The following is a 12,573-nucleotide window of genomic DNA, read 5'->3' on the forward strand; positions in this document are numbered from 1 at the left end:
TATCCACACGCCATCCACTGCCTCGACCCATCAATTATCCATTGAGATTTTGATCACTAAGCACCCACAACACACAGTCACACACGAACCCATCTCCAAACCGAACATATTATTCCAACCCTTGCTGTACCTGTGGATCCTCCTCCAAGCTAGTTAGCAGAGAGAGATCATGGCAACCATGAACTCCAGTGTGCTGGCCTGCAACTATGCCATCCCCTCCTCCTCTGGCGTTTCATCCCCAGAGCTCACCTCAAAGTTTGCTCCATTGCCATCCCCATCTGGCCAGAGGTGGCCTGTCATCAGGGCTCAGCAGGCCAGGTTTCCTGATTCCAAGGAAACAAACAGGATTAATGCTGCCAGCCAAGGAAGAAGGGCTGCACTGCTTGGCCTTGCAGCCGCGTCCTTGGCGGCCGTCGCCTCAACCTCCTCCGCCAACGCCGGTGTCATCGAAGAGTACCTTGAAAAGAGCAAAGTCAACAAGGTTTGCATCTTCTCATTTCCCGCAACTCTAGACAAACAATTAGTTACACTCACACTTCGGGGTTCTTGTTATTGAGTCGAGGTGGTGGTACACTATATTTGATTTTTCTATTGGAGGGAGGGGACACCTACCACCTATCTATAGGATTCATAATCAAATTGGGTTTACTTCGTCTCCATTATTAAGATTTGAATTTGAGGGGCTATCTATATATGTAACGTATTCATCTTTGTTAGGAATTGAATGACAAGAAGAGGTTGGCCACAAGCGGAGCAAACTTTGCAAGGGCATTCACTGTTGAGTTCGGCTCATGCAAGTTCCCTCAGAACTTCACTGGCTGCCAAGATCTTGCAAAGCAAAAGGTGATTTTGTACATGCATCATAAATTGATCTCTTAATTAAAGGCTTAACAAATTAGCATGATGTTGGCTGATTGATGGGTTTTGTTTTGGCTAAGCAGAAAGTGAAGTTTCTTTCGGAGGATATAGAGTTGGAGTGCCAAGGGAAGGACAAATTCAAGTGTGGTTCCAATGTGTTTTGGAAATGGTGAAGTCACTAATCTTTGTGCCAACATGTACTTAAATCTTTATTTCATTCACCACTTTTGATCAATTTGTTCTCTAATTTCGCCTTGCTTTCCTCTTCGCCATCAAAGATCTCGCAAACCAGTCATCACAGGTTAAAAAGTAACACAAAAATGTGAAATGGGAAAGAGATATATAAAAGATTACAGTAAATTTCTCTTTTGTGACTAAAAAAAGTTACACACGGTCTTTTGTTGTAAAATTAGTTTCACTACAAAAGAAATAAGTGGACGGCACCATAAAACAAGAAGTCTCGTGTTTAAAAAAAAAATCCTTTTGTGCAGGGGCTTCTATTCCAAATTGTAAATCCAGTGAAAAAAGGAAGGGAACCAAAAAAAGGTATATAAAAGTAGAAATAAAAACTGTTTAGAGGGAACTGTTCAACTATAAAACTGTGAACAGGACCCTTGAGAAAAAATGTAAGAAAATCACCAGATATCTATTTACACAAGGCATTTCAACCCCTCTTCAAAACTTGATCTCCGAGCAAATTGTTTTTGGGTCAATCAATCCTCTTCAACCTCATGGATGCCAAGATGGTCAGCCAAACCAAGCCAACCAGAGCCATGCTTGTGGCACCATTCACATAGACTGCAAGCAAACCCGGATAGCCGTACCAGAATTGATCTTTCTTGTTGAAAACAATTTCTCCAAGTATAAGTTTAGTTACCACTTAAGAAAGTTGAGTAAGAACACCAGGATGAAGAGCTGTTGTTCTGCAACTGGGGACATGGCACTGGAGTTACCCCTTCCGCAAAACCCGAAACAAACTCACAATTCCACTTCACAGACGGCGCCAAGCCTAGTATTCTCACACTTCTCATGCATATGCCTTCATATGGTGCATCTTCAATACCTTCTAACAATGGAGCTTTTGTGGAGTTGATGCTTACCACATTGCTTATAAAGACACCCTTTACTTTTGGAATGGCTTTGGGGTCCCATCTCTCATCTGGGTGATCATTGGCGCCTCTACTGAACCTTATGGGTATTTTAACTCTCTCCATTGTGATGTTTCTAATAGTGATGTTTGCTATATATCCCCCTCTTCCTTTATCGGTTTTTAATCGCACCCCAGCTGCTGAATCTCTAATATACAAATCCTCCACTGTAACATCCGAAACCCCACCAGACATTTCACTGCCTATTCCAACACCAGAACATGTTGGGGTTGTGCCCGAGACTCTCCTTATAATGATGTCGAAACTAGGAACGGCCATTGTGATTCCATATTGGTCCCATCCACTCTTCACAGCTACAAGATCATCCCCACTTTCAATGTAACAATCTTCGATGCACACGTGAGCACTTGAGTCTACAGAAATGGCCCCAAGTTAGGATGTGTACTGGTTCATTTTCTTATAGATTTAGTACAGCAACTGGAAAGAATCAGAGAGTTACCTACCTGGGTCTATACCATCAGTATTCGGAGCATTGAGCGGAGCTAGGATAGTCATGTTTTTTATCACAACATTGCTGGAAACAAAATGGGAGTGCCTTTCAGTTTTCTGTAGGTAAAACTCCAAACATTTTAACTTTGATAAAAGGGGAGAATTAAGCTATCATTTTTACAATCTCATAGCACAAGGCTTTTGCTTCAAATGCTTGTATTCCTACAACACATCAAATTTGAAGGGAGTTCTGCAGTATGGGAAACTCCATCAGTTGGCCAATTCCTCCTTCAGTAGAAGCAATAGAAGTAGGTTCTCCAGTAAACTTAAGCTAGGATATAAGAATGTATTTCATATAAAGTGCGATCCACAAGATCCCAAGGCAGTGGACTATCCATTTTCACAATCTTCAGGCGGGGTATATATGTTCTTATGTGTTATGATCAATACCAATTGCTTCTTTGCTAAAAGGGTATGAAAAATACTAAAAACTAATATATAGGAGCGAGTCAAAATGAATGGCAATTACTATTACGCAGAAATTCAAAGCAGCTTTCAAATTACAGTTATAAGGGAATGAAGCAGAAGGTGAACCTGCAATAGACAGGATGTATGGTCCAGAAAGGAGAATTCCTGAAGGTGAGATTGGAGATGAGTATATTGCTTGAATTCACTAGTTCAAGGAGGTGGCCTCTGGTGTGATTCAATGTTCTGCTCCACCACATGTCCCACCACATCTTCCCCTGACCATCTATTGTTCCATTCTGGCCTGAAATTAATCGAAATTATACCCATCAGAGTTTCCGGATGTTCAGGATAGTCGAGAATAATGATAATTGATTGATGGATGGAATAACCAAAATTTCAGTCAATTTCCAAGGAAGAGTGACAGAAAAGTAAATCAATATATCAAATGATAAAAAGAAAAAACTCATAATAATATGAGTTATTTGTGGAGGGCAAGACTTGGTAACAATGGTAAGGTTGGTTATTTGTGATCGGAAGGTCATTGGTTTGAGTTCTGGGAAAAAAGGACCCTTTCCCTGACTCTCGAAGTGGGAGTCTCACGCACTGGGATGTCCCTTTCAGTTATGAGTTATTTATAGAATCTTCAAGTCCATGTCAAGTTTAAGTTCATCGGAAGTCATACATGAGCGGTTAGAAAGGAACATCTCTGTCAAAAGTTTGTTCTATGTGCCTATGCAAGTAAAGATGGGCGCAACAGGAAGTGAGAAGCACGGTTTTATATCGACAGAATCAACAAATAAGGATAACAGCTTTACTTAATTTCTGGTTCAGCGATAGAAGAATTGCTACTACTTGCAAAAATGAATATCATTCGAAAGGTAACCAATCTACAAGCATATGACTTTGTCGTCCTCATTAGTAACTATTTTTTGTACCAGTTGGCCTGAAGTTTTCCAGCACAACTAAGCTCTGCTTCCTCCTTACACCACCCGACAGAAACTGATGATTAAACATATAAATGACATTATATGATTGAACATATGAGTGAAAGTGCTGCCATATATATGTATCTACACATGCTGATGTAACTATAACCAGCTCGACACAGTACTAGTAGAGAAAAGCAAGTCTAAACAATCAGCGAGTTAATGATGGTGCTGTGACAAGCTTGCTGTCACTGTTGGAAAAATCTTTTTGATTAAACTAGATGTATCTAGATACTTTTGACAAGTTGTGAAGCTTGATTTAAGCTTATTTTTTTTTGTAAAAGGAGTGAATGAGCTTAATTTAAGCTGCATGTCTGCAGATAGGAGTTGGTAGAGTTGGTAATGTGTCTGAATGTCTTGGCTGTAATCTCTATAAGTATGGTTTTGAATCAAATGAAATCAGCTTTTCCAGCCATTGTGTTCTGTTTTTTCTCTATGTCAAAACCAACATTTGGTATTAGAGCCCTCTGATCTTAGAAGGGCTGTGAGAGAAAGAGAGAAAAAACTAGTAAGGTCCTCCCCCCTTCAGAAAACTGAAACACACAACCTCTTTGCAAAAAATTCTAGAAGTGAAACCATGGCAGCCAACAGTCTTTCCATTTCACTACCACCACAATTTGCAGGAGAGAACTACCAAATCTGGAGTGTTAAAATGGCAGCCTATTTAAAGGCATATGACTTGTGGGAAGTGGTCGAGACAGGTAGGGATCCACCACCATTGCCAGACAATCCAACCATAGCTCAAGTGAAGCATCATAGTGAGCAAGTGGCTAAGAAATTTAAGGCTCTGTCATGCATTCATCAAGCAGTCTCAGAGATCATTTTCACAAGAATTATGACTTGTGAAACAGTTAAAGAAGCCTGGGAGAAATTGAAAGAGGAGTTCCAAGGAACTGACAAGAATAGGCAGATGCAGCTGCTAAACTTGAGAAGAGAGTTTGAAACTCTCAAAATGAAGGATTCTGAATCTGTAAAGGAATACATGAATAGAGTAGTGAAGGTAGTGAATCAGATTAGGCTGCTTGGAGATGAGTTTCCTGAAACAAGGATAGTGGAGAAGGTTCTTGTCACTCTTCCTGAGAGATTTGAATCAAAAATCTCTTCATTGGAGGATTCCAAAGACCTTTCAAAACTAACTCTCTCAGAGTTAGCTAATGCTCTTCAAGGAGTTGAACAAAGAAGAGCTCTAAGGCAAGAAGAGGCTTCTGAAGGTGTATTTAGGGCTGCTCATAAAGGAGGAATGCAGTCCAATAAAGGGGGATGGAAGCAAGCCAATGATAGAAAAGAGAAAGAGAAGAAAGAATCAGACGGAAGCAAAGGAAAAGGAAGAAGAAAATATCCTCCATGCTCACATTGCAAGGGAACTAGTCATGCTGAGAGATATTGCTGGTACAGACCAGGAATTCAGTGTAGATCTTGCAAACAATTTGGTCACATGGAAAAAGTTTGTAAGAACAAAACTCAGCAGCAGCAACAACAGAGCCAACAAGCTCAAGTAGCTGAAAGCCAACAACAACAACAAGAAGAGCAACTTTTTGTTGCTTGTTATAACAACAAATTTGATACAAATGTTTGGTTGGTAGACAGTGGATGCACGCATCATATGAGTTCAAATTCAGCAGCATTCAAGGAGTTGGATAGGTCTTACATGTCCTCTATTAAAATTGGCAATGGTGAGTTGGTGGATGTTAAAGGCAAAGGAACAGTAGCAGTGGAGACAAAATCAGGTACTAAATTCATTCCTGATGTTCTTTTTGTACCCGAAATATATCAGAGTTTGCTTAGTGTGGGTCAACTGCTGGAAAAAAATTATACTTTGTTGTTCAAAGATAAATCATGCACTATCATTGATCCTGCTGGCTGTGAACTTATCACAGTAAAAATGAAAGATAAAAGTTTTCCATTAGATTGGAAAACGACAAAAATGCATGCTTTCACTGGTGTTGTTGATGAATCTGTCCTATGGCATAAAAGATTTGGTCATTTCAATTATGCTTCACTTAAACACATGCATCAAGAAGGCTTAGCTATAAATATGCCTGCAATTCATGAATGTGTTGGTGTGTGTGAGGTGTGTCAGTTAGGCAAGCAAAGCAAGCTGCCCTTTTCAATTAATAAAGCCTGGAGAGCAACTGAAAAATTGCAATTGATTCATACTGATGTTTGTGGTCCTATGAGGACACCTTCTCTGAGTGGCAGCAGGTACTTCATTCTTTTCATAGATGACTTTTCAAGGATATGCTGGGTTTTCTTTCTAAAGGAAAAGTCAGAAGTTGCTGCTGTGTTTGTGAGATTCAAAGCATTAGTGGAGAATCAAAGTGGCAGCAAGATTAAAGTGTTGAGATCAGATAATGGGACTGAATACACCTCCAACAAATTCAATCAATTTTGCGAGGAAGCTGGCATTCATCATCAACTTACAGTTAGCTACTCTCCTCAACAAAATGGTGTGAGTGAGAGAAAGAACAGAACTATTATGGAGATGGCAAGATGCTTGTTGTTTGAAAAAAAACTTCCCAAGGAGTTTTGGGCAGAGGCAGTCAACACCTCTGTGTACCTCTTGAACAAGCTTCCAACTAAGGCACTTAAAGGAAAAACTCCATTTGAAGTCTGGAATGGAGTTAAACCAAATGTGGAGCATCTCAAAATTTTTGGTTATCTATGTTATTCTCTTGTTCCAGAGGTAAAGAGGGACAAGTTAGATCAAAAGGCAATTCCTGGTGTCTTCTTGGGATATAGCAGCAATGCCAAGGGTTGTAGAATTTACGATGTCCAAACAAGGAAGGTTATCACCAGCAGAAATGTGAAATTCGATGAGTTTGGAGCCTGGAATTGGGACAAAAATGTTGCTGAAACTTCACAGAAGATTCTTTTTGAAGGGAGTTCTCCCAACAAACAAGATGCAACTATAATTCAAGAGGAATTAAGTTCTGATGAAGAGTTTTCAGTGAGAGGAGACAGATCACTTGCTGACATTTATGTGAGATGCAATGTTGTAGCAATTGAACCCAATAGCTTTCATGAAGCAATTAATTCAAGTGAATGGAAGAAGGCTATGGAAGAAGAATTGAAGATGATTGAGAAAAATCAAACATGGCAGTTGGTGGAGAGGCCAAAACACAAGAAAGTTATTGGAGTTAAATGGGTGTATAGAACCAAACTGAATTCAGATGGCTCTATTAACAAGCTTAAAGCTAGATTGGTGGTGAAGGGCTACTCTCAACAATTTGGAGTGGATTTCTCAGATACTTTTGCACCAGTGGCAAGGTATGATACTATTAGACTTTTGCTTGCTCTAGCTGCTCAAAGAAACTGGAAAATATTCCAATTAGATGTAAAATCTGCTTTTCTAAATGGTTATTTGGAGGAGGAGATCTTTGTTGAACAACCAGAAGGATTTGTTGTTAAAAGGCAAGAAGATAAAGTATATCTACTCAAGAAAGCTTTATATGGCTTAAAGCAGGCCCCAAGGGCTTGGTATAGCAGAATCAATGATTACCTCTTGAAGTTGGGGTTCAACAAGAGCAATAGTGAAGCAACTTTATATGTGAAACAGGAAGATAAAGAAACTTTGATAGTTTCCTTATATGTTGATGATCTCTTGGTGATAGGGAGTTGCATCCCTTTAGTACAAAAATTCAAGAAGCAAATGTGTGAGATGTTTGAGATGACTGACTTAGGAGTTATGACTTATTTCCTTGGCATGGAAATTCATCAAAGCCAACAAGGAATTTTCATTTGCCAAAGGAAATATGCTAGAGAAGTTCTTAAGAAGTTTGGAATGTTGAATTGTAAACCTATTAGCACTCCTTTGGCAGTAAATGAAAAATTACTTAAAGAAGATGGAGCTGAAAAAGTTGACGAGGGAATCTATAGGAGTATGATAGGTTGTTTGTTGTATTTAACGGCAACAAGGCCAGATATTATGTTTGCAGCAAGCTTATTATCCAGATTCATGTCGGCACCAAGTGAGGTGCATTTAAGAGCTGGAAAAAGGCTGTTGAGGTATGTGAAAGCAACTGAAGATCATGGAGTTTGGTTCAGAAAAGCTTCAGAATTAAAACTGGTTGGCTACACTGATAGTGACTGGGAAGGCTCAAATGAAGATATGAAGAGCACATCTGGTTTCATATTCCTAATTGGTTCGGGTGTGTTCAGTTGGAGCTCGAGGAAGCAAGATACTGTGGCGCAATCCACAGCCGAAGCTGAGTATATTGTAGCTGCAGCAGCAGTAAATCAAGCTATTTGGTTAAGAAAGTTATTGGTTGACTTGAAGCAAGAACAGAAGAACTCTACTGAGATTTATTGTGATAACAAGTCAGTAGTTGCAATTGCTAAGAATCCAGTCTTTCATGGAAAAACCAAGCATATAAAAATCAAATATCATTTCATAAGAGAAGCAGAGAATGAGAAAGAAGTTGATCTGATGCATTGTAGCTCTGAAGTTCAAATGGCTGATATACTGACCAAGGCACTACCAAGGACCAAATTTGAACAGCTAAGATTGATGCTTGGAGTTAGCAGCAAACTTGCCAAGGAGGAGTGATGGTGCTGTGACAAGCTTGCTGTCACTGTTGGAAAAATCTTTTTGATTAAACTAGATGTATCTAGATACTTTTGACAAGTTGTGAAGCTTGATTTAAGCTTATTTTTTTTGTAAAAGGAGTGAATGAGCTTAATTTAAGCTGCATGTCTGCAGATAGGAGTTGGTAGAGTTGGTAATGTGTCTGAATGTCTTGGCTGTAATCTCTATAAGTATGGTTTTGAATCAAATGAAATCAGCTTTTCCAGCCATTGTGTTCTGTTTTTTCTCTACATCAAAACCAACAGTTAAGCATGCCTATATAACATATCCACCAAGTTAATTCTTGGGGTGCCTAGAAAATAAAAAATGGTACCAAGCAAAAATGACAAGAAAATGTCAGTATCAGTTCACGGAAGGGAACAAGTACAAAAATAACAACTCTCCTATTCTAAAAGCCATGGCCATTGGCTAAGAGGCTACCAATTCCCATATTACTCAAGAGCTTCGTATCAATCGGCATGGTTCTAGAAAAAATAGTATCATCGTTTGCATTTAAAAATTTTCTACTTCTGTTATATGAAATGATGCAAATACCTGTAATAACAACATTGCTGAGACCATCTCCATGAATAAGGCTTATATGCCGTGCTCCAGGTCTTTCTCTCCCTCTTCCATAAGAGGGCAATGAATCCACAATAGGCCATTCCTCTGGGTCCTATTATTTAAAAAATAAATCGAGATTGTTGAAAATTTCAAAACTAAGGAAAAAAGCATTTTACTAAAAAAAAAATATATACTTCGCCAGAAGAAAAAAAAAATGTTCAACTTGGGAGCTAATGTTGGGGATGACAAGGAAATTTAGTCCATTACAAAAATCTTCATGCACTCCTGAATACAAAATGGATTCATCTCCCCAAGTGGCTTCTTAAGCATCAAGAGTGTCATGAAAATTTGCTGGTCAGTTAAAATTTATTTGATTTACCAGCATATCTGTGATAACCCAAGACGATCAGCAAATCATCATGGTATTATTCACCCAAGTCAATCAGTGACCAAATCTTTCGAGTGACCACTCTCACTATTTAAGTTTTGTGTGACCCTTACCATATGTAAAGGGGCTTATGATACTGTCACCGAAGCCTAACAAGGGGTCTAATCAATCCCTTGCATGGTAGACTGAGTTGGGGGGTATCACTGGAATGCATAAATTACTCTTTAGGGTCAACATGGAACTGACTTAGATTGCCATGTGAAGTATTTCTCGATGTTGGCCTTACCCCTTCTTACCTAACCAAAAAGAAAAAAGAACACTAGTGCACCCTTTTGTAAGGTCTAGATAAAAACAAATTGTTATTGAGGGACCAATATCTATAACATCCACTTCCAAATAAAAATTTAAAAACACACGCACAAAAGAAAATCTAATATACACAGTGGCACCACTAATGGAATATCTTCTTTCCCGCCTCCTCTCTTTTATTCATAATTTGTTGTCATGCAAAAGGTTAAGACATTAAACATCCATCAGCCAGCAACTATTTGGCAGCATATCACTAACAATAGTTTCTTCCAGACAACGGAGCCAAATACAACGGGACATCTGAATTGGTTCCACAACATCCTCCTTTTTCCATCTGATGATTCCTATGTTAGTCCAACATATTCCTCATTGAGTTCAACTTTGACTCTTTCCTTTCAGAACTATTCAAAACCATTAAATCCCACTAAAAGAAAGTTAATTATGGATAAAAGCGGCTTAAAATTAGAATTCATGTACCAGACTCAAGAAATTGCTGTAGTGGTTGTTGATCCAATAAAAAACCCCCTTAAGAATTCACAAGTAATATGCATCTCTCAATCACTAATATAACAATGAGACTAATTAATGAACTTCACTTCCACTAAACAAAATTCTTCCAAATGATGGAAATAAAAACTACCTGCGAACCCAGAATCACAGCTCCCTCTTCCAGAAAGAGCGTGAAATTACTGGTTAGATTAAAGCTGCCCGTGACCCACCTCCCTCTCGGAACGTTCAGCTGGGCCCCACCACTCACGCCAAACCACTGCATGTCCCGTACCGCCCGCCGGAACGCTGCCGTGTTCGAAGTCCGTCCGTCGCCCACGCCGCCGAAGTCCGTGATCGACATCACCACCTTCCTCGGCGGCCCCGACTCCCTGAAGAAAAAGGCGCAACTCTCGTCGCCGGAAGTGCTGCTCCCCTCAGGGGCCGGAGCCTCGCCCACCCACGCCCGCAAAAACGGGTTGGACGTAATCTGCAGCATCAGAACGGTGACGAACGTGAAGACGAGCAACAAGAACGCCCATGCAGGCCTCGTGAACAACCCGCCAATCTTTGCACCAAATAGTCCCTGTTGAATTTCCATCATCAACCCTCAAACAGCAATTCAATCCACGAAAAATCTCGTCGTTCTAGGATTGTTTTTTTCCGCGATTCGAACTCCGTGACGCCCAGATCGTGTTCTAATCATAAACTGTACAAATACGTAAATCTAACGTGTACCTGCACATATATATCAGATATATTTGTACGTGGCATGGAGAATTGGAGGTGTTTTTTTCTGCAATGACGGAATGGAACAGTGAAACAGAGGACTGGGAAGAGAGAGAGCGAGAAGGGGGGGGGGGGGGGGGAGAGAGAGAGAGAGAGAGAGGGTGCGTAGTGCGCGTAGGGGCGTATGATAGAGGGGTCAGAAAGGGGGGGGCAGGCAGGAAAGTTCATGAACGGCCAGATCCTGTTTGTTCGGTGGAAAGGGTCAGAATCAGCTGCAAGCGGAAATAGCTTTTCAATGAAAGCGAAACCCGCCCTCGCTTTACGCGTTTTGCAACGGCCTGTGTTGGAAGATCCATCGGTTGCGTGGCGAGTAGTTATTGGCTACCCACTTTGTTAGAAATAAAGAAGTGAAAAGACACCCCCATTATTCTTTGAATGATCGAGCCAAGCTGGACCATTCGGTTGGACGCCGCTCGTCACGGCTCTCTTCCGCAAATCATAATTAAATGAAAGTTGCTGTCTAATCACACAAATTTAATCGTAATTACAACATTAATTAATCACGCACACAAAAGTCAAAAAAACTTTTCTGATGGCCAGTTCTAAGGGGGCACCAGCGCCTAAAATGCTACTTTTCCTTGTACGTGCAGTGTACTTTTTCTCGTGATTTGGCAATTTCTCATGGGTTTTATATTTTTCATTTTTATGCCATGGCCTCCTGTAAATGGTAATACGTATGTTACGGCATTGGTATCTATTAAAATTCTTTTTCAATACTCCATCGCTATGATGTAATAGTAAAATATTTAAAATTTTATATAAAATATCGAGATTTGAATTTGATGAGGAAAAATGCCCTTAGGTTCATAATTCCTCCTATACCTCCTATACCTCAAGAATACAGTCAGTAATAACAAAGACACGTATTTGCCGAGGAGCCAATCTAAGGTTGCTATCCAACCTAAGTTCGGGAGGGACAAATGATAAATACGTCTCAACAAACCAACTAGCTTTTTGTTCAACGGAGATTTCTCGAATTTTTCAGCCTCAATCATCGTTCTGAAGATCATGGAGGTGGGGATTATCCCAAACCCTTCGAAAACAATTATCATATCCATATCATCAAGATCATGGCTTCGAAAAGGACGGGATCTAGATCCCGGAGGTTCGAACAAGGAATTTTTGTCTTGGCAAGAGGATAAAAAGGAAACAACCAAGACAAGTAGGGGATTCCTCTCTTCCTTGAATTTTAACTACATGCTTTAGCTTGGATAATGTTCGCTTATTCTTTCCCACAAATGAATGAAATCGTAACAAGTAATATAATGATGAATAGAGTATCATTTTCACGAGGATTAGCTTTTAATCCTTACTTTAACCACTATTAGCTTTAATAAACCACACACAATTAAAAAAATACTCACTGTAAGTTTTATATTAACTAAAACTAACTCACTAAATGGAAAATACAAAATAATTATTTAGGTTTTTGAATGTAAAAATCTAATGTACTAGGGTTCATAAATCCACCGTAGTTCTTTAATTGGTTTAATCTTTCAGTGATCGGGTTTTATAATTCTTGCTTTGAGCTGAAAATCAATGATCATAACTTAATCAAAAGTC

The 12,573-nt window shown here is 39.6% G+C and overlaps 2 protein-coding genes across 2 annotated transcripts; one reads left to right on the forward strand and one right to left on the reverse strand.

The window, feature by feature from the left end:
* Positions 1–169: 169 nt before the first annotated feature.
* On the forward strand, positions 170–1,093 carry LOC127799407 (photosystem I reaction center subunit N, chloroplastic). Its single transcript, XM_052333418.1, has 3 exons — positions 170–481; positions 718–843; positions 942–1,093. Exons 1-3 carry the CDS (start codon positions 170–172, stop codon positions 1,029–1,031), a joined length of 528 nt encoding a protein of 175 aa, XP_052189378.1. The 3' UTR covers positions 1,032–1,093.
* Positions 1,094–1,391: 298 nt separating this feature from the next.
* Positions 1,392–11,078, reverse strand: LOC127799406 (probable polygalacturonase). The gene is made up of 6 exons (XM_052333417.1): positions 10,960–11,078; positions 10,376–10,807; positions 9,030–9,150; positions 3,051–3,225; positions 2,471–2,541; positions 1,392–2,380 (listed from the first exon to the last, which is right to left on the reverse strand). The coding sequence occupies exons 1-6, from the start codon at positions 10,993–10,995 to the stop codon at positions 1,728–1,730; spliced, it is 1,488 nt and encodes a 495-aa protein (XP_052189377.1). The 5' UTR covers positions 10,996–11,078; the 3' UTR covers positions 1,392–1,727.
* Positions 11,079–12,573: the final 1,495 nt, after the last annotated feature.

This window comes from Diospyros lotus, chromosome 4 (genome assembly GCF_014633365.1).
Source record: "Diospyros lotus cultivar Yz01 chromosome 4, ASM1463336v1, whole genome shotgun sequence".
NCBI lineage: Eukaryota > Viridiplantae > Streptophyta > Magnoliopsida > Ericales > Ebenaceae > Diospyros > Diospyros lotus.